The 23,206-nt window shown below is 35.1% G+C and overlaps 1 protein-coding gene across 3 annotated transcripts in view; it reads left to right on the forward strand.

Moving 5' to 3' along the window:
• Positions 1-23,206, forward strand: part of LOC150078191 (voltage-dependent calcium channel subunit alpha-2/delta-2-like) — a 663,667-nt gene that overhangs the window by 138,656 nt on the left and 501,805 nt on the right. For all 3 annotated transcript variants that reach the window (XM_090384688.1, XM_090384689.1, XM_090384690.1), the window contains exons 8-9: positions 2,399-2,467; positions 18,789-18,878. In XM_090384688.1, the coding sequence (XP_090240814.1) occupies positions 2,399-2,467; positions 18,789-18,878 (159 nt within the window). The remainder of the gene's footprint in view (positions 1-2,398; positions 2,468-18,788; positions 18,879-23,206) is intronic.

Here is a 23,206-nt window from a genome sequence, read left to right on the forward strand (position 1 = left end):
CAAAGATTTAACGGATGCACCATTTTCAAACTTTTGAATAATTTCAAGTTTTTGTTTAACTGAAAGCACAATTCTTTTGCGTTTACCTATCATTTTCGCAAGTTCTATACAAAAAAAAAAATTTACTATAAAAAAAATTTCGACATCCCTGACATAAATAATGAAACAAAATTTGTGTTTTTGAGGTGCAATGGAACACAACAATCGAAGTGACGCACTAAAAGAAACTAAACATTTGGTCTTTTTTTTTTTCTTCTTTTTTTTTTAGCGGCGGGTGTGAAGGCAGAGGGGGTTGCAAGATAATAGGTACATTAATCTCCCAGTGACGACTTATAATGCCACTTCTTGTCACTTATTTATGACTTGCAAAATATATGTTTATACCTATTCTAGTTATTACTTAAATTTTATGATTTCTGGTTATTTTTTTATTTTTTATTTTTTTATTTGGAATCTTGAAGTGTCCCGGTTAATCTGATCCTGGTAAATCAAAAGTCTGCCGTATTAAGTAGTAACCTACAAAATCTCTATCTTAATTTAAATTAAAAACTACGAGTGTAACTAGAACTCTAGTTACACTTTTTAAAATTCGTTTTTAAAATATTTAAATTAAATATTTTAATTTAATTTACTTTTAAATTATGTTATAATATGACAATTAAGTAAATAAAATGGCAAAACACTTTATGATTTTTTTGGAGCTTGCAATTCAGAGCTTTCACATGTAATGAAATGACACACAAAGAATTTAAAACGTGTTTTAAATTCTTTTTAGTATTTAGTATTAGTATTAGTAATGGCCACATGGTGCAAGAAAGCCTATGGCTTATGCTGCACCAGCCAAAAAAAAAAAAAAAAAAAATCCGAATAAAACAATGATAAAAAAAATATATATATATAAATAAATAATAATAATTAATAAAACAAAACGACATTCAACCTATCATCCTATGCGCTTCCCTCACCCGAAGGTGCTATCCAGATGACCTTTGAATTTCCCCAAACTGTCAGCCTCTACCACCCATGTAGGCAACTTATTCCAGTAATTTTAACTCGCTGGCTAAAATAAAGTGGGACCAACTGATGATGATGGTTAACAACTCTAAATTCTAAATGGAAAGCATTCGGGGAAGTAATTATAGGTCTACTAAGCTTTTTATATCAACTAAGGAATATTGTTCACGTAGATTAGTCTACAGTAAAATTACTAAGAGGATTGGGGACTAGGAAGCAAAACCATATTACATGGTCTTTGATTAAGAATGCAAAGAAAAGTAGCAAAGAATTCTTTTCTTATGCTAACACCTACAAGGGGGGAAATGAATTACATTTGCCCACTTGATATGAATGTCATAATTATTCATGATCCTGTTCAGGTTACCAACAAATTGAATAAATATTTTGCATCTACATTCACATGTGAAGGTGTTTTTATGGATGGGGATACCAGAAGTGTATCTAATTCTGACATGAGAGTTCATAGGATATGGGAGATTTATGATAATTGTGAAGGAAGTGGAAGAGAAACTATTGCAACTAAAAGTAAACAATGTGCCTGGAGCTAATGGGATCTATCCCATTATATTAACCCCTGGCTTGTAGCCGTGAAGGGTATTGTGTACAGCATGTGCGTTTTGTATGCAATAAAGAGTTCTTTTAAAAGTAGCTGTGAAAGAAGTAATCAAACTTTTGGTCATATTTCTGAGAACATCCTTCAATTCAGGAAACGATTTGAGATATGCAAATGTTTCTTCTCTTCACAAAGGGGAATCAAAGGATGAAGGTGAGTAATTATTTGTACAGCTCGAGTAAGTGTGTTAAAATAGTTAACCAGGCAAGTTAAACATGGTTTTCCCTTAACAAACTTGTTGTTTTCTTCAGAATATCATTTCTATCTAATTGTCCTTATTATAATGTAACTCACAGAATTTTTTTATTTATTTATTTTTTTTTTTCCTGGATTTTTCACCATGAGCTGACAGCCACTAGGTATCAGTTTGTGTATCATTAATATTGTTAAGCCCAACCTCTTGGTAACATCATCAGTGTTAGAACTTGAAAGACATGTTCTACTAAACCCATATTTCCCTTAAAAAAAATTATGCACGTCCTTGGCAATAGAGTCCCACAATAAAATTAAATCTTTTTGAACCTGCTCTCTTGATGCAGTTGAAATAATTCACCCGCCAAACTTACCCTCAAATGGTCTCAAATGTATCTCTTAATATGTACTCTGTTTTAAAATTTTTCATATTTCAAAGGAATTGTCCATTAATACTCTTAAATTTAATTAATTTATATTTATTGTTATATGTATATAAAGAAGAAAAAGCATGCAGTTTTTTTTTTGAAATTTATAAAACTAAAGTGAGGAGTACTAACTGTTAATGTTTTACAGTTTAACGATGAGGCCCATTGGGTTTCCTGTTTTCATACCTTTCTTCAAGCAACACGGAGAAATAAGCAGGTAACTATGTTTATGTAAGCTTAGATTCAAAATACTCAGTCAACTGTTAAGGTGCTAAGTATGTCTAATGCATTTAAAATTTATATGATGATATTGGGAAAAAAAAATGTTTACTTTTCAGATTTTGGAAATCAAAGACTAAGAAAAAAAAAAGTCATGCATAACACAGAATTATTTATTTATATTTTTTACCTATAACACAGAATTATTTATTTTGATGTAAAACAACTTCTTGAATGCTGAATTTCACTCAGTACATGCAGAATTTCTTGGTAATTATAACCTTGGGTTGCAATATTTAAATGCCAAATATAGATGAAACATGAATAAGGAGTCAGACAGTAAAATAAAAACTTGCTCTTTCTTATCATTATAGTGAAGACTGAAGCTAGAGCACTGTAAGAATTTTTAAAGGACTTGTTAATCAAGGCTGTAATTAGCTGATTTCAGGCATGGGGAATGGGATCTCTACTGATTTATTCTGGGGTTTCATCCAGTGGTGTGCTGGAGCCACCTTGCACAAGCTGGTTGTTAAATTTTTAAGAATTTTGTGAACCAGTTGTTAAACCGACGATGGCTATAAACCATAGAGCGACATGCACTTCAATCCACAATGGCTAGCGGTATTTGGGCGATAAGCTTGTATATGGTCACACTGAAAATCCAGCTGGGGCTCACTTATTTCAGCACCCTTTGTGCTTCCTTTCTTCCACCCTCTTCCCTATGTGGCAGCGTGTGTAGGGATTATCTTGGCTAGCAATTTTGCAGGAATATTATTTCCAATATACACCCTGCTTCAGTCCCATCCCATTTTCAAGTGTTGTTAGTCCGCTGGGGTGAAAATTACCATAGTGAAATGAACTAATTATTTCTATAATTTCTATTTTATCTACAAAATTGAAACTCTCAATATGCATAAACCGAAGTGTTTTCTTTGATGTCCCAACTTTAAAATTCAGAAAAATCTATTAATTAACACATAAACAGCAAATATGCATTTTCTAATTATTCCAGAGAAAATTTCAAAATCACTAATTTCATATCACTCATCCTCACTTGCACACCCTCTTCTCAGCACGAAGGCTCTTTCTTCAGTAAATGCTTGAGAGTACCTGTTCAATTCATCCGCAACAATAGCTGGCCTATTAAAACTTTCCCACACCTAATTTTTTCTGGTGGAGCATGGCCCTGCCTCACTGTCACTAACTGGGAGCATCTTCCCTATTGCACCCATTCTTCTGACTTTCCTTCCCCCAGCCGTCGGTCTCCCTCCCCCACTCTGCCTATACACTAGCGTATGCCCTACACATCAAAATTTAACTGTGCAAATTGAACCTCGCCCGTTGACTTTCGGCCTCCAACCTAGAGGACTTTTTTTTTTTTTTTTTGGTCCTAGCCACTGAAATCTCAGGAAATTATTTGGCATATATAAGCTATTGGGTTCCTGGTCTGCCTCCATAGGGCACAAGTGGGGCAACGTTGGGCCCCAACAGGGGTCCAGTGGCTAAACAACCAGAAGAACAACGGTACATGACACTAAACAATCCAAGACCCACACACTTTTAAATCTCTGGCATTTACAGCATACTGTAACACACCACAATGTAAACAACACAGAGATGGGGGAAACCCCTGGTGCCGCTTGACCCTAAATACACTTACACCTAATGTACAAGGGTCAGATCTGATTCGCGTTTTTCTTCCTTGTATTCACATAAATATTCTGCTGATGAGGCTAAGAGAACTACACATTTTTTTCGGAGCCACTAGGTGGAACTTTATTTATTGATTTGAAATTATTATTATTCTCTAACTTTTAATTTAAATTTAGTAGTGTAGTATTTGGTTGTGATTTCCTGATTGATTTGGCATATTTGTTCTTTACTTGGCCCTTGTAATTGCTTAAAAATCCACAGACAACTTCTACCTTGCCTTGATTATAGAAAGCATCACTGAATGTTTGAATTTCCCATTTATGTGTATGTGCGTGTGCGTGCACACACACATTATGCTGCTGGCTAAAGCAAATTAAGTTACTACACGGAGCAGTGAGTGATACAGAAGGCCCCGTCAATCACTGCTCCATGTAGTAGTGAGTGATACAGAAGGCCCCGTCACACCTGAGTGTGATATAGGGGAAAAAAAAATTTTTAAATAATGCAATGAATTATTATTATTATTTTTTCTTAAAAACAAAAAGATCGTACTTTGTTTTTTCAATGTGTATTGCATCTATTAACACAAAATCAAGGAAATTGATCTGTCGGAAGCCACACTGGAAATGAAAAAAACTGGTGAAAACTATTAACACTGTAATGTACATTTAATAAAAGAAAAGTTTCTTTATTGTAATTGTTTTAGGGAACAATATCAGTACAGCACAGTTTCTGGATGTGTTTTTTTCTCCTAACAAAATTTCTAGGAAATATTTCAATTGATAGTTGCGTTATAAACTTTGAAAACTGGTGTCAAAGGAACTTTGCATTAACATTCGGAAAAATCAAACAGTAGCAGTGGCGTAACCAGGATTTTTTGTCAGACATTCAAAAAAAAAGGCGCGAATTGCCTAATGCTAATGTACCTGTTATTTTTGGTTTTAAATAAGAGGTGCCTGAATATTTGTATATGTCTGTACAGGCGGGCCTCGATTAACACAATTAATTCGTCCCGCGAGCGCATCGCACAAAGCGGAAACGCGTTAATCGAATATAATAACCAATAGGAAAAATTATAATTGGTCCTTGACCTTCTGTAATGTCCATAAAGAATTTTATACCTTTTAAATAACTTTTTAACTGTATATAATGTAAAAGATAATGAAAATAATTATGGAATTAAATGTTTATTGCATAAAACAGCGGTTCTTAAACTGTGTGCTGCGGAATATTTTAAATTTTCAAGGGAAACACAGCGATACTCGACATCTGTCGGACACCACGCGAACTACTAGCTCGAGGTAGTTCACAGTTTCAGCATTTCTTATTAAGTTGTTTGGACCTAACTACTAAACAAAACTGTTAGGTATTTCTTTTGGTCTGGGTGCACCTTGAAAAAATTACTGAGACATTAAAGGCGCCATGAACCGAGAAACTTTGGGAACCTCTGACATAAAATTCACAATGAAGAAATTACTGTTGCGGAAATATTTGAACAGTGTTGACTTTCTCTTTTCATCAATCAATTTCCGATAGCCGACAACAATCTTCTCTGAGCCCTGGCGAAATAAATATTGCAGAGAACATCAAACCTTTTGTTTGAGGTTCTATGCGATACGAAAGATTTCATCTAATTCTTTTACCATTATCTCCTTCGCGGTAACATTTTCATCTGGCTCATTTAAAAATTTGAATTTTTAAATGCAAGTCTGCATTGACTTTATTAGCAGGAGACAAACACGTCTTCTTCTCCCCGATGGTTGATGGAACACACCGAGGCGGGCAGCAGGCAAACGTTTGTTTATTGACCGTACGACTCGTGGTAAGCTTAACGCGCAATTCAAATCTTTTTCAACTATCGCATAAAAAAAAAGATCGCGTTAACTGGAAATTTGCATCGTGTAAAGTGAAAAGTAGTATCATTTTTCAAATAGCATTAACTGAATATCGCATTAATCGAACTCGCATTAGCCAGGCCTAGCTGTATTACAAAAAAATTATATTAAACGTATAAATAATAACTATTTTATAAATGATTATTTTATTAATATATTTAGTACGTTTTTCTATTTGTTACATATATATGCTATAGTTGTAAAATATAAGCAGTACCTATACAATTGCGAAAATAAACATATCAAACAAAATGAACTGCAAAAATAATACATAAACAATGAATTATAGATATAAAAGTTAATATTTTTAAAAACACTGAATAAATACTTAAGTTGTACAATGTATATCGTGGTATTAGTTTTCTAAAAATGTACCACAAAAAACCGGATTTTGGTATCAGGAGGGTACAGTGTACCTGCTGACAGTAACAGGAAAAAATATCCAATTTTCTTCTTATTATAACACTTAACATTATTTAAGTATATTAAGATTATTATAATACCTAAACGTTTGATTATAATTTGTATAATGTTTTTGCAAATTTTAATCGGTGATTTTGATATTATTAAACTGATTACTGTCAGTAATGTGGTTTTTGTGAACTGATGGTATTCTCTTAGTATTTAAATGTTAAAAAATAAATATTTCCTTTAGTTTCCTGTTTTGTTTTCTCATATTCTCTTATTATAATATTCATAAATATACAGAATTGTTTGAAACATATACATATGCTGTTAATATTAAATATTAATAAAAATATATATTTTCCCCCTACATGTACTCTCGAAGTTTCTAATCCCCCGATGTACACCCTCTGAATTCAACACTGTTATCAAATAAGGTGGAAGAAGTCTCGATATAATTTCAAATGCTGCTATGACTGTTAGGAAATCTGCATTTTTGTTGACATGATGCATTTACAGGTGGTAGTACCCGAGAGAAAATATTTAATCCTGGTGACTCATGGTTGTGGATTACTTTTTACCCTTAATACTGTCTTAATAGTGTCTTTGTTTTGTTGTTTACTTGTGACCAACTCTTCTTGGCATTCAGTGGAGGTGTAGCAATTTTTAGGTGAAAGATTAGCAAGAGGTAAGGAATTATGGGGAAAGGGGGAGAGCCTAATCAATGACTGTTCTGTTATGACATCACAGGAGAGTTCAATAAAATGTTTGTTAAATGGGAAATGAAAAACCTTGTAATGAAAAATCAAATAAATAATGGCAAATTGTTAGTTATTGAGCAAAAAAAAGAACAAGAAAAATCTAAATTAATTAATTTTTCTCTAAAACAAAACCAAGTTGAAAAACAGAGCAGAAACATACAAACTGTTGTTATTAGTGGGTGAAAAAAAAAAAGTGTTGAAACTTCATTTAGAATTTTCTCCAAAATCGATAGTTGCATACCATGAGAAGTCATTAACAATGCCTTATTAGCGTTCTGGCCAAATTCATCAATAATTGGTTGCATCTTTTGTCTGGGACAAGCATGGTTTAAGGAAATAGAAAATCAAGGACTGGCAATCAATATAGAAATAAAGACAGCCAAGGTGTAAAATGGATGCATTGTTTGTTTGGTTTGTCTTTTACGTTAAATTATCAAAAACTGATTCGTCTTTGATTTCAGGGAGAATTCAGCCCAAAAGTAAAGCTGCAACGAAATTGGTTGATTATTTAGTTGAAAATTATATAGCAAAAAAAAATCGCTTTTCTTCCTAGTACATTTGAAAGAAAGATTTAAATAACTGCACATGCAATAGTATATTAAATTTTTTTTTCTTAACTATAAAATACCGAAGTTAAAACCTGGGGCCTGTTTCGTTTGATTACATGATAAAAAGGATATTTTTTCACTGATATTTTTTCCTATTACCACGTTAGACAGTCTTGCTTTCTTGCCCCTTTCTGATGTTTCCGGTGATATGGATTTTTTAAGAAGAATTATGTCTGCTTCTGCTGCTGTTGATCTCGTGGATTATTTTGATTGCACATATATTAGTGGCTTTTCAGATGAGTAGACAATAATACTTCCCACAGGTTTTTAAAATTTTGCAAAATTTCTGTTCTTTTATCTCCAGTGCTTTGGAATGTACATGATTCTACCTTGTTGATGAATGAAGAAACAACTATCAACCAATGCAAAGGTTGGAATCATCATTTCATGCTTTCATTTATTTAAATGTCTCTTTTTATCCATGTGTAGCTTCGTTCTTTTTCTTATTTGAATAAATATATAATTGCAATTGTCTGTTTTGTTGTTATTAGATATCTGTATAAATCAATCCATTTACGAATTGTTCACTTTTTTGAATTTATACTATAATATTCATCATTTTTAAAATTGTGTGAAACATTTTTGATAGTATCATCACTGTAATAAGAGAATATAAGAAAACAAAATAGAAAACAAAAGGAAATATTTATTTTTTTAACATTTAAATACTAAGAGAATACCATCAGTTCACAAAAACCACATTACTGACAATAATCACAATTTAATAATATCAAAATCACAGAATAAAATTTGCAAAAATATCATATAAATTATAATCAAACGTTTTAAGTATTATAATAATCTTAATATACTTAAATAATCTTAAGTATTATAATAATAAGAAGAAAATTGATATTTTTTTACAGGATTCCCTGCTGACCCTACCAAGGGGTTATGCCACTGAACAGTAGAACTCCTTTATTGCACGAAATGTAATCCATTACAGTGTAGGTAGTGGAGAATGTTTTCTGCTTCAAATGGATGGAAAGTACTTGTCAGTATTCCATCTGGAAATAATATCACGTGGTGTGAAGACAGTTGCAATAGGTGTTTTTTTTTCTAAAAAGTCTCTTGTGGTAAAATCAAACAGGAAGTTACCGAAAGTTAGGGGTGCTCATGTGAAGCATTTGTCACAGGTGCTGTGCCATTAATAAAATATGCTTTACATTTAACATTCAATATCAAATTTCTACTTTCTCTGTACTCACAATACAAAATAACTTTTCTTCTTATTTATTGTACTGTTAGGTTTTCACTATCTACAGATATACCACAGCAATAGGTACAGTCAGTGCTTTTTTTTTTTTTTTTTGGGACAGTACGCATACGGCACCTTCATTAACAGTGACAGCTGACATTTGGATGCAGTACATTTTGAAATTTCTAATATTCAGTAAAATTTTTTTCACACATTTACCTACTATTCAAATAAGCTTATAATTATTTAACTAAATTTGCATTTTTTGCTGTCTATTCCTAAGATATTTGCTATATAAAATTTTATAACCATTTTTAGAATTTTTTAAATTACTCAATTGGACCTCTCCGAAAAAAAATCGCTAAATAGAAAAATTAGCTATAAAGGAGTTCATTAAAACTCCTTTATAGCTAATTTTTCAATTTAGTGATTTTTTTGAATTCCCCTTGGTAATTACATTTAAAATAATTTCTGTTGGGCAAAGAAAATTTTCATATAACAAATGGATTAGGAGAAACTTAAGGCTTCGCACTTCTGGCCTTTGGGCAATTTAGGCAATTAGTGCTGCTGCTAAGCACAAATTAAGAGAGCTAAAGAGTTAAAAATTACCATTCAAAAATTAGTGTTACTTGTAAAACTTATTTGACAATCTGTCCCACATACTGAGAAGTCGCTCTGGTGAACAATGAGCAGATCAAGGGGTATTCTCAAATTCTCTAACAGGGCGCTTGCAGTAGCACCCTGTTAGAGAATTAGGAGAGATTGGTTTAGAAAATTTAGGAGAGAGAGAGAGAGAGAGAGAGAGAAAGAAAGAAAAGTATCCATTGAAAAGCAGTCATAGGTTTTACCAGAGGAGATGTCCATCTTTAATGACATTACAATTACTTTGGTGCCACGAGGTGGAATTCAAAAATTTTTCCATACTGCAAACAAGTGATGAACACTTTCTCAAATAATACTTGAAGACTTCATATGTGAAGTGAAAAAAAGAACGAACTGTCCTCATAATGGAATGTTATCTGAATTGAGAACATTAGTTAAAACTGTCTTTAATGAAGATTTTTGAATTTAACCAGAATAATAAGAATATTATAAATACAGTTTGGAAATTCCAATGTTACCTTATAATTTTCAGATGTGGGTCTGAAATTTATGTTTTTTTCAAATAAATTGAAAATTTATTTTCAAACTTTAACCACAGTTGGGAAATTTCATTTAACTTTTAATTTTTCCTTAGAATTTTTAAAAATTCATCTCATTGAATTTAATATCAAAACTTTATAATTTCACATAATATTCACATTTAGCTAATAGACGTTAGGTTCGAATTCCACTAAATGAAATTATTTTTATGAAAAAACATGTAGCCATCCAGCAGCAAAATAAAAAAAAAAAAAAAAAACACAATTGGAGTCTGACCTGTGCAAAGGATTATGAGAAGCAGCCATCTGGAAAAAATATCTGAGCATGGAGCGGAGAGAGTCATATGGTTGTGCAAAGGATCATGGAAAGAAGCCAGCTCCCCGGCGAAGAAAACACACTGAGGTCTGGGAGGAGGGGTAAGTCACGAGATCAATGACTTCATCCACACAGAAGGATCGTGGGAGACAGGCAGTGCCACTTAGTGGCTGCATCCACAATTAAAATCGGTTTACATCACCAGTACCCCTACTTTCTTTTAGAGAGCCGGTTGGCCGACCAGGCTAACCAGGTGGGTAAAGTGCCTGCCTGACAATCCAAAGATCGTGGGTTCGAATCCCGCCTAGGGCATGGATCAGAAGAGTAAAATGCAAAAACCTTTGGGAGGTGCATTGTGGCCACAGAAGCCAATGCGCCAACAACTAACAAAAAAAAAAAAAGAGCCGGTTATTAAAAAATAACCAGCACACACCCCTGTTTTCATACCACAATCGTGTCAGCACCTGTGAACACAGAGATAAATAATACACAGTAAATCATAGAAACTAGTGTACTATGACCAAAAAGTTTCTGAACAATCAATTATCATATAGTTGCGCAAACATTGGTAGTTTCCCAATCTTAGCTCACAACATTTTTGTCCTAATCACTGGTAGACAGAGCAGATATCATCTTTTAAGGGCACAAAAGGTGATATTGTTGTACACGTTGGCACCAATGACATTATGTGTAGGAGATATCATCTTTTAAGGGCACAAAAGGTGATATTGTTGTACATGTTGGTACTAATGACATTAAGTGTAGGAGATCTGCGGATTTACTTAAAAAAAAGTCAAGAGTTAAGGGTTAAATTTGAAAGTGTCTGCGGTCCTGCCCAGATACGATAAGAGGGAGTATATGATGAGAGCCTTGTCGATCAATTTGGCCCTGGAGAGATTGTGCAAGGCTCATGGGGTAGAATTTTTTTCAGTTTTGTCTGTGCTTGTTAACAAGAGAGATTGCTTTGACAGGGATGGGATACACTAATACAAAGGGTGCAAGAATATTTACTGATGTTATCAAGGCAATGCTAGATTGGTCGGAAAACTACTAGCTTGTGTGGATTCACAGATAAATAGATTAACAGTAGCTGCAGGCAGAGGTGGAAATAAATCTTGCACTGCTTCTATTGGAAGGATCAGCATCCTGGAAGGCAAGTTGCTGAGGATTTCAGGAACTGCTGGGAGTCATGAAACAAGTAAATACATGGGCTGTGTTAGAGTCCTCTTCTTCTTCTTTGGTCCTTAGCTGGCAGCTGGGGGAGGCGGTTGGCCACGCAACCAGTATGCTGCTGTAGGTGCCGCAGGGTTTCGGACTTGTTCTGTGATGTTCTTCCATACCTTACGATCAATGGCGTCAGTCCTGGCCTGGTTAAGGTCGAGACGTCGGCTCTTCAAGTCATTTTCCACTTGCTTGGCCCACGTTTTTCTAGGCGCGGTCCGTTGGATGCTCCATTGGGTGGGTCGTTGTCTCCAAAGGAGTCTGGATGGTATTCTGTTCGTGCCCATTCTACATACGTGGCCAAACCATCTAAGCTTTCGCTTCTGGATTTGGTCGGCAATGGTTGGTTGCTGTTGGCATCTGGCGCGGATGGTATCATTAGTGATGTGGTCGCGAAGAGAGATGCCCAAGATCTGCCGCAGGCATCGCATTTGGAATACCTCAAGTTTGTTCAAATCTAACTTGAGACAAATCCATGTTTCCGATCCGTAAAGAAGAATGGGCAGGATCAAAGTCCGGAAGAGTCGGATTTTAGTCTTTGTGGAAATGTTGGTCCTCTTCCACAGACACCATTTGAGCGAGGCGAACGCAGTGGCAGCCTGTCCAATTCTGCTGTGGATTTCCATGGTGGATGCAACTTTCTTCTCCTGGACCAGCGACCCAAGGTATTTAAAGTCCTGCACTTGCTTGATCTGGATGCCTTCGAGATAGATGGTGGCTTGCGACCCATCTGTTGTCAGGGCCTTTGTCTTACCAGCATTGATCTTCAAACCGTATGGCCGGGCAATGCGGGCAATGTCGTAGAGGATGTCTGTGGCTTCAGCGTCGTTACTGGCAAGGATAGCACTATCATCAGCAAACATCAGGTCAGTCACATAGTGATCCTTGTCATATTGTATGCCCTGTCTATTTCTGAATGCTTGCCTCATAATGGCGTCGACCACGATGTTGAAAAGCAACGGGGAGGCTACATCCTCTTGGCGGACTCCAGTTTGGATTGTAAATTCCTCAGATAAATCGTTCTGGATGCGCACCTGGCTGGTTAAACCGTTGTATGCAGTTTGAAGGAGTGTGATGACTTTTCGAGGTACATGTTCAACCTCTAGTAGTTTCCATAAGGCAGGCCGGTGGACACAGTTGAAAGCAGACTTAGTCAATGAAAACAATGACGGTTCGCTGTCCACACCGGATCCTCTCCTCCATCAGCTGACGAATGGCAAAGATTTGATCACAGTTTTGTGATAGAGTAACTAAGAGTAAGAACAGGTACAGGTATACTTGCATTTACACCAATGCTAGGGGTATAGTATATAAAATTGATGAATTTGAAGTGCTTATGAAGACATCACAGGCAGATATTGTTGGGATATCGGAGGCATAGTGTCACACAGATATGAGGAATGCTGAATTGGAATTTGGGGTAGTATAAGATAGGAAGGGAGGAGGGGTTATGCTGTTAGTTAAGAAACACATAAAATCTAAGGAAGTGCATCCAGTTGACATAGATGGACGGTGTAATCTTGAGTCAGTTTGGTGTGACATAAGCGCTGAGAAAGCAAAAATGAGGGTGAGAGTTTGTTATAGGCCTAATGGCTCTGATGAGTACAGTGAACAATTATACAGAGATATAGAGTGGGACAATAAATCAGAGCATTTATTATGGGGGATTTTAACTTCCTAGATATTGACTGGAACTTGTGATTTGGTCACTCGCACACTAGCAAGGCTTTTGTGGATTTACTGGATGATTGTTTTCTACAGCAGTATTTTAGAGAGGCAATCAGAGGGATTAACACTCTTGATCTGATTATCAGCAGGGATTATTCATGCATTTAGAATTTACAGATAAAGGAACCACTAGGTGGCAGTAATCACAGTGTACTGATGTGTGATGTGATGTGTTTAAAGATGTAACTACCATCAGAGGTGAATGGAAGGGTTTTTGCTTTGTAAAGGTGACCACAGTGGTCTCTGAGATTTTTTAAATTCCATACAATAGGACCAACTGATGATGTTAACACCAACAAATTCTAAATGGGAAGCATCCAAGAAAATAATTTGGAAGCTACTAGGCTTTTTGTTCCAAATAAGAAATATTGTTCTGTGTTTAGGCCCAAATGGACATCAGATGAACTATTGAGACGTTGTTGTTATTTGGTTTTTAGGAGCATTAGTAACTAAGGCCATATTGCTCCTGGGATATGCGGTGGTCATTCTCTGACCTCTCTGCATGCTCCGTATTTGGTGGTCAAGGGCTCGAACCCCGGTCTAATCAAGAAGCGTGGGCCACGCACTGCTGCTCCTGCCCACCTGGCTATGGAGGCAGGCGTGCAGGAGACTCGTGGCAGAGAAGAAAAATGCATGGGATGCATATAAATTATCAGGTTTCACAGAAGCCTACGGTAGATATAAGCTAGTCTGTAATCAAGTCACAAAGGAGTAAAGTGGAGGAGAAATTGTTGAAGTTAAACATAACAAAGCCACCTGGGGTGGATGGGATCTATCCAGTTATATTAAAGGAGGTGGCAAAGTAAATAAGCAAACCCTTAGCCATAATTATGAGAGCAGCACTGGACTTGCGGAAGTCTCCACGAACTGGAGATGTACAAATATATCTCCAGTTCACAAAGGGGGATCAAAGGGTGACACAAGTAATTACAGACCTGTTAGTTTGACTTCTGTTCCAGGGAAAATAATGGCGTCACTGGTTAAAGAGGTGATACGGGATCACCTAGACAAGACTGCAGTAATAATTCAGACACAGCATGGGTTTGTTAAGGGTAAGTCTTGTCTGACCAATTTGATTGGATACTATGACATGATCACAAAAGAGCCGGATGCAAAAAATAATTTTGATATCATATACTTGGATTTCACAAAAGCTTTTGATACAGTTGCACATGGAAGACTACTGTACAAATTGGAGCAGTATGGCATTAAAGGCAAGTTGCTACAATGGATAAAAGGATGGTAGAAGACAGAGAGTGGCTCTTCGTGGACTAAGTGTGTCTCCCAGGGTTCAGTGTTGGGCTCATTGTTGTTTTGTATATTTATCAATGATATTGATGAAATCAAGCTTAATGTCAAAGTTTTCAGGTGATGCAAAGGTTGGCATGGTTGTTAATAATGGTAATGATAGTATATTGCTGCAACAGGATCTGGAAAAGTTGGGCAGACTGGCTGAGAAGTGTCAACTGAAGTTTAACGTTGACAAATGCAAAGTACTGCATATGGGTAGCAGTAATCCCAGAGTAACATACCAACTGGGTGGTGTTGGTAGCGGAGAATAATAGAGTAGTGATAGAGTAGTCTCTATCATTCTCCACTCAGGGTAGTGGAGAATGATAGAAACCTGGGGATAATTGTGCAGCAAGATATGAAGTTTTCCCTGTAGTGCTGACAGGCTGCCTGAGTAGGTCATGAGGTATTGTTAATGATATACAGGAATTTTGTGTGCAGGGATAAGGAGGTGATTATTCCCTTGTATAAGGCAATGGTCAGGCCACACCTTGAGTACTGCTTACAGGTCTGGAGGTCTCATTTTCATAAGGAAGTATAGTTGCTAGAAAGAGTACAGAGAAGGGCAACAAGACAGGTCAGGGAACAAAGGGGTGGCCTTATGACAAAAGGCTTAAGTTCTGCAAATTGCAGCATCTGGAGACGAGGTGCCTGCACGGCGATCTGATTGAGGTGTATAAGGCCTTGAATGGTTTGGGCAGGCTCAATGCTGATGGGAATCTTCCTCTTGCTCGGGTTACAAACCTTAGGGTGCATAAAGTGAAATTGAGGAAAGACAGTCGTCAAATAGATGTGAGGAAATTTGCCTTTAGTCAGTGGGTATTTGATTGCTGGAACAAACTTCCATATGTCGTTATGGAAGTTGATAGCTCAAATAAATTTAAGGCAGAATTAGACAAACATTTGGAATGAATGGATGAGGAAATGGGAAAGGGTTTTTTTGGCTAATGCTGTATAAGCTTTCTTTCTTGCATCATATGCCTCTTCTAATGCTAAACACTCACATTAGAGCAAGGCCACAAGGATGCTTGTGGCAATTTGAAATCTACTCTGTTAACACTTGACATCACCAGGCTGATAGTTAAAAATATTTGTCCATTTCTTGCACAGTGTTATGTTTGGTTCTATCCTTCACTTTTTCTCCCTTCTTTCTGTGGACAAAGATGGTGGAAACATTTTGGAAATATTTAGGAAGTATTTAGTCAACATTCTTAATGACATAGGGATATATTGCTCTCATCATAATTTTGGACTAGCTTTTTTTATTGGTAATTTTTTGTGCTTGACTTTTCCTTTATTTTATTTTTCTGTTACTCCTTCCAGCTAATATTACAGACCTTGTTCAGTACAGGTGCATAACCAAACTCCTGTGGGACTGTAGTAGGCACATGGATGTAGACAGTATGCAAGTTGTTTATTTCTTTTTTGGACAATTGTATTGCCATTGATGAAGACCTTTAAGATCAGGTTTCAGTTTATAGCCTTTTCTGAATTCATATTTACCTATTTCATAGTATATTTCAGAATTCTATTAATGTAATCTTCCCAGAACAGTTAAGAATGAATTAATTTTGGTATATCATGTGAAGTATTTATTTTAGTTCTACTAAACTGTATGTCAGTATGCCCTTAAACAGTTATTAAACATGTATTAGAAACACAGAAATATTTCTGTCAGCTTGTAATAAATTTAGAACTAATTTTAACTGTCAATACAGTATACTTTAAGATAAAAAAATATATTATTATATCATGGAGTACTATATAATTTTCATCTTGAAGTATACTATTTTGATAATTGAAGTTAGTTGTACAAGGAAATAATTCACAGAGGAAGTGGTTTATTTAAGCATGATAAATATCATAAATTGCTGAAAAATGTACAAGAAAAAAAAATTCTCTGTTGCAGATCAAGAAATGTCCTATACTTTATTAAAACCATGTGACCTCTACCTCCCCCCACACAGTGTCCCATTACTTTTGGAGGTAGCATAGCAATTTCACTATTTCGAAAGAAAACTGTTGAAATCTAACTATTTATCAGTTGTAGTTTCATTATTTTAAAAAAAAAAACTGTTGAAATCCAACAATTTATCAGTTGTAGTTTCACTGTTTTTAAAGAAAACTGTGAAATTCAGCTATTTATCTAATTATTTAAACTAAATGAAGTTTTCTATAAACAGTGTATAGTGATAATTAGCTAATTAATTAATTTTATCTTGATAAAAATTAAATTTTAAGGAGATTTCACTGCAGATCTTGCAGGGAGGAAATTTGGAGTCATTTAATTCTGTAGGATATGCTATGTATGTTTTATAAGGCATAAATCAGTTTAGACACTTCTCTAATATAAAAATATCTGAGTAGTGGCTTTCAGATACATATATGTATCTGTGGAGAATATATAAACAGTTATAAATAGAAGAATATAGGAATCACCATTGTCAATGATAGGAAGAAATGTAGAATTAGCTTTTGTTCTAGATGGCTTTGGCTGTGCATGTAAATAACAGTTCTTCTCTCAAATTTGAAATTGAATATAAATAAAATTGCAGAAATGTTATTAGCACCAAAGTTTAAGTTTTGTTATTTTATGGTTCAAATATTCAAATGCTTTGTGGTAGGAAAAAGGATTGCTTAAGAAATTTGATGTTGAATGTTGGTTACCCAAATGTTTTTAAATAATTTACAATAGTGTGTCGAAAACAGAGTAGCTATTCATCTTTAACTTTCAGTACTTTTCAGAGTCAATGTCAATGACTGATTGAGTAATTAATGAATTTCCTATAATTAAAAACTGTTGAGCAAGTATATATATTTTTTTTTTTAGAAAGTTATAGTATTGAAGTCATTAACTACACTTCATATTGGTTTCATACAAAATTACAAAGGACCTCAGGCAGTGATGGAGATATATTAAGAGATCTTGACATCCAAAAATTCTTAGAAATGATGAGCTACTTGAGAATTCTTTCTTCATCTTTATGAAGTTTGCAATTGCACCACTTTACTGAAACAAGCAATCTTGTTCATTTATTTAAGGAAAGTTGGAGAACCATCCAGCAGGTACACCATTATAAAGCATGACAAAAAAATTTTACTTTAAAAATTAAATTATATATTAAACTGCCATCAGTGCGTAGTTCAGTCCTTTATCATAGTTGTGGCTTTTGATATCATCATTGATCATTTTAGAATTTAAGAAGTATAGCAGTAAAAGTCAAGTGTCACATAATCTACACTGTGTGCCCTCATGGAACTATTTTCAGGATTACTAATTTTATTAAAAATTAGAATAATAAATAACAAGCATTACTTTTATTTCAAATTGCTTTTTGCTTGCTTCTCCCCCACAGAAAGACATATTGGATGATAAATAGCTCTTTGCACACTGTCTCATAGTAATTGCTGAGATAGCATATCATTGATTTCTTCAGAACAAGAGAATCCAGGATTGTTATTCTTAATTTTTTTTCTGACAATCTTGACACAACAAAGTGTTAATATTGGCAGAAAAAAAAATTAATAATAACAATTTTTAGTATGAATAATAAATACTAATTAAAAGAAACATGTTCTTCTCTAGAATAATGCACCAGTACCTAAAATTTATGGATATGTGAACACAAAAAAGTATTTGTTAGTCACTTGAAGAGATGGTAGTAAGAGTTCTTGTGAAGAGAGACTGAAAACAGTTGCATAAAATATTTAGTAGAAGATTGCTAAATTCAAATAAAGGAAATTATTTTATAGTCATACATCAGTATAATTGGCATACTGAAAGTTGAATATTGCGCTTGTGAAAAGTTATCTTTTTTCTTCAACAGCATACCCATAACTGATACAGAATGCACTGCTCAAAGTCATCTGTGCAACTATAAACACATTCAAAGGGTTTATGTATATGGCAACTGTATTACAATTCATGAGTATTTTGTACTTCATTGGAAAAAAAAAACTTAACTTTTCACAGTAATTCAGTGACTTAAAATGCTAACCAGTTTTATGTAGAAATTGTTCATTTTTGTATATTAAAAGACTAATTTTCAATTTTAAAAAGATGTTAATCTCTTTGGTTTTTTTTCCCTCCTCTCCTCTTCAGATTCTCTTTAGAGGTATAGATAATGTAAAAGATAGAAATATGGCGAGCTTGTCTTTAGGACTTGAATTTGCCTTCGAAGAATTCCAAAAGGTGTGTGATTTAGTTGTTTTAATTTTATATTAAAATTAAATTTATTTAAATTAAAAAAAAGGCTTTAGGTAATTAGTATAGACATACTGCCATGAGAATGAATTCAGGGTCACCACTAGACACAGTCTACTTTACAAGCAAAGGAATTCTTGATATAATAACTTATTAGTGTAAAGGAGACTAACTTCTATCTTTAGTGATCTTCAGTTATTTAAAGTTAGCATTATTACAAAGCTTTCAGTATTGTTTATCCTATTTTTATTTTGTTAATACTACTGTGTTTTAAAATAGTAAATCTGCATTCACTTTCTTTTCCTATTTCACAAAATATTTTACTTCTAAAATAAACTGTGCCTTGAATTCATTCTTCTGGTGGTAGAACTATATGCTGAGATAAATGTATAATTTGAAGTATAATTAACAAATGATAAGAATCATTATTCATGCGTGATAAATCAGCATTATTGTCTTGTTCCTTGATTATTTTGCCATTGTTATGTGCCATTAATGTCTGTTCTCCGTGGTTATTTAGTAATAAGATCTGTTGTTTGTAACTTTGCAGAACATTTATTTATATGTTTGGTGAGTGTATATATTATCATATACACTCACCATACGTTTATATATTTTCTCTGTTTTCCTAAGACAATGTCAGGAAATTTTTTAAACAGATTCACTTATTCAGGTGATGCTATACAATTTAAAAAGATATTAGCGATGGGTAATATATTGTTATATTGTGTAAAACGGATGTAATAAGACCAGGGTATGTCTTTCAGAGGCAAAAGTAGACATTGTAGACCAGATATCTTTTAAGGGCACAAAGGGTGATATTGTTGTACACATTGGCACTAATGACATTAGGAGTAGGAAATCTGCATATTTACTTAACAAGTACAGGTCAATGTTGAAAAAAAGTCATGAGTTAGGGTTACATTTGAAAGAGTCTACAATTCTGCCCAGACACGATAGGAAGGAGTACATGATGAGAGCCTTGTTAATCAATTTGGCCCTGGAGAGATTGTGCAAAGCTCATGGGGTAGAATTTTTCTGTGTGGTCTGTGCTTATTAACAGGAGAGACTGCTTCTACATGGATGGGATACACTTAAATAGAAGGGATGCAAGAGTATTTGCTGATGCTATTGAGGCAGCGTCAGGTTGGTCGGAAAAATGCTAGCTTGTGGGGAATTCACAGACTAAAAGGTTAATAGTAGCCGCAGGCAGAGGTGAAAGTGATTCTTGCACTGCTTCTATTAGAATGAGCAGTGGCCTGGAGGGCTCGGGGTTTCAGGTGGGAGTCATCATGAAACAAATAAATAAATGGGCTGTGTTAGGGTATCTAGGAATAAGAATAGGTGCATATATACGTGCATGTACACCAATGCTAGGAATAAATAAATTTGATGAATTTGAAGTTCTGGTCAAGACATCAAAGGCAGTTATTGTTGGCATATCAGACATGTGGTGTCTCACACAGATAAAAGGAATGCAGAATTGGAATTGGGAATTACAATATGTACAGAAAGGACAGACAGGATTGGAAGGGAGAAGGGGTTATGCTGTTAATTAGGAAATACATAAAATCTAAGGAAGCGCATCCAGTTGACATAAATGAACAGTGCAATGTTGAGTCATTTTGGTGTGACATAAGCACTGGGAAAGCAAAAATGAGAGAGAGAGAGAGAGAGAGTGTGTGTGTGTGTGTTTTAGGCCTAATGAGTACGATGAACAATCGTACAGAGATATAGAATGGGCCAGTAAATCAGATTGTATTATAATGGGGGATTTCAACTTTCCAGATATTGACTGGAACTTGTGGGTTGGTCACTCGCACACTAGCAAGACTTTTGTGAATTTATTAGATGATTGTTTTCTGCAGCAGGATGTTCGAGAGGCAGAGAGAGAGTAACACTCTTGATCTGGTTACCAGCAGCGATTATTCGTGCATTAAGAATTTGCAGATAAAGGAACTACTAGGTACCAGTTTTTACATCAGGGGCTCACATCTGGTGAGTATGGTCTTGGCACACCCAGGGTCCTGAGCTGGATATCATCATTCTTCTTTTTCTTGGTGATTCCCTTCTACTTCTTAATTCAGAAAATTTTTTTTTGGCTGGTGCAGCATAAGCCTCAGGCTTCCTTGCACCATATAGCTATTATTAATAATAATAATAATAATATAATTACTATCAGGGCTAAAGGGAAGGGTTTTTGCTTTCATAAAGGTGACTAGAGTGGTCTCATACTTTCAAAATTCTATATAGTGGGACTAACTGATGATGTTGCCAACAGCAAATTTTAAATGGGAAGCAGTCAAGGAATTAATCATGGAAGCTACTAGGCTTTTCATGCCGATTAAGAAATACTGTTCAATGTTTAGGCCTAAGTGGATGTCAGACGAACTAATGAGGCTCATGGCAGAGAAGAAAAATGCATGGATGCATATAAATTATCAGTATATAAGATTAGGCAAGTGAAGGCAGATTACGAGAAATCTTTGGGAAAAGATGCCAAGAAAAACAGCAGGAACTTCTTTACTTATACAAACTCTAGAAGGAAGGGAATGAATCAGATTGGTCCACTTGATATCTATGGTTCAACTATTGATGATCCTGATCAGATAGCTGCCAAATTGAATGAGTATTTTTCATCTATATTTATACATGTGGAATTCTTTAGGGAAGTGAAGGACAGAAGCTTATTAAACTCTAACAGGGAGTTAATGAGTTTGTAATAACTGAGAGCAAAGTGGAGGAGAAATTGTTGAAGTTAAATATAAGAAACGCACCTGGGGTGGATGGGATCTATCCAGTTATATTAGAGTGCAATGGAAATAAGCAAACCCCTTAGCCATAATTATGAGAGCATTCTTGAACTTAGGGTAAGTCCTCACAGACCAGAGATGTGCAAATGTATCCCCAATTCACAAAGGGGGATCAAAGGATGACACAAGTAATTACAGACCTGTTAGTTTAAGTTCTATTCTGGAAAAATAATGGCATCACTAGTTAAAGAAGAATTGCAGGATCATCTAGAGGAGACTACAGTAATAATTAAGACAGCATGGGTTTGTTAAGGGGAAAGAATTGTCTGACAAATTTGATTGGATACTATGTTGTGGAATCACAAAAGAACTGGATTCAAGAAATAAATTTGTTATATATTTGGATTTCAGGAAAGCTTTTGATACTGTTGCACATGGAAGACTACTGTACAAGGGAGCAGTATGGCATTAAGAGCAAGTGGCTAGAATGGATAAAAGGGTGGTTGAGAGGAAGATGACAGAGAGTGGTAATCAATGGATCTGCTCTTTGTGGACTAATGTTATTAGTGGAGTTCTCCCATGGTTTGGTTTGGTCCCGCTGTTGTTTTGTATATTTATAAATGACATTGTTTAATGTCATTTATAAATATACAAAATATATATTTAATGTATAAGTATTCAGATGATAGGAGGGAGTATATGATGAGAGCCTTGTCAATCAATTTGGCGCTGGAGAGATTGTGCAAGGCCCATGGCGGTAGAATTTTTTTCAGCATGGTCTGTGCTTGATAACAGGAGAGACTGCTTCTACACGGATGGGTACACTTAAATAGAAAGGGTGGAAGAATATTTGCTAATGCTATCGAGGCAGTGTTTAGATGGGTCGGGAAACTGTTAGATGGGGGGGGGATTCACAGAATAAAAGATTAATGGTAGCCACAGGCAGAGGCAAAGGTGATTCTTGCACTGCTTCTATTGTAATGAGCACAGCCTAGAGAGCAAGTTGCTGTGGATTTCAAGAGCTGCTGGTAGTCATCATGGAACAAGTAAATACATGGGCTGTGTTTGAGTAACTAAGAATAAGAACAAGTGCATGTGTACTTGCATGTACACTAATGCTAGAAGTATAGTAAATAAAATTTGTGAAGTGCTGATCAAGACATCAAAGGCAGATATTGTTGGGATATCAGAGACATGGCATCACACAGATATAAGCAGTGCAGAATTGGAATTTGAGGAGTACAATGTGTACAGAAAGGAGAGATAGGGTAGGAAGGGAGGAGGGGTTATGCTGTTAGTTAAGAAACACATAAAATCCAACAAAGTGCATCTAATTAACATGGTGGACAGTGCAATGTTGAGTCTGTTTGGTGTGACCTAAACACTGGAAAAGAGAAAATAAGAGTAGGAGTATGTTTTAGGCCTAATGATTCTGATGAGTGCAATAAACAGTTGTGCAGAGAAATAGAATGTCTCGTAATGGGGGATTTTAACTTTCTAGATATTGACTGGAACTTGTGGGTTGGTCACCCGCACGCTAGCAAGCCTTTTGTGGATTTTTTT

Source organism: Mastigoproctus giganteus, chromosome 11, assembly GCF_048544385.1.
Source record: "Mastigoproctus giganteus isolate SK-2022 chromosome 11, ASM4854438v1, whole genome shotgun sequence".
Taxonomy (NCBI): Eukaryota; Metazoa; Arthropoda; class Arachnida; order Uropygi; family Thelyphonidae; genus Mastigoproctus; species Mastigoproctus giganteus.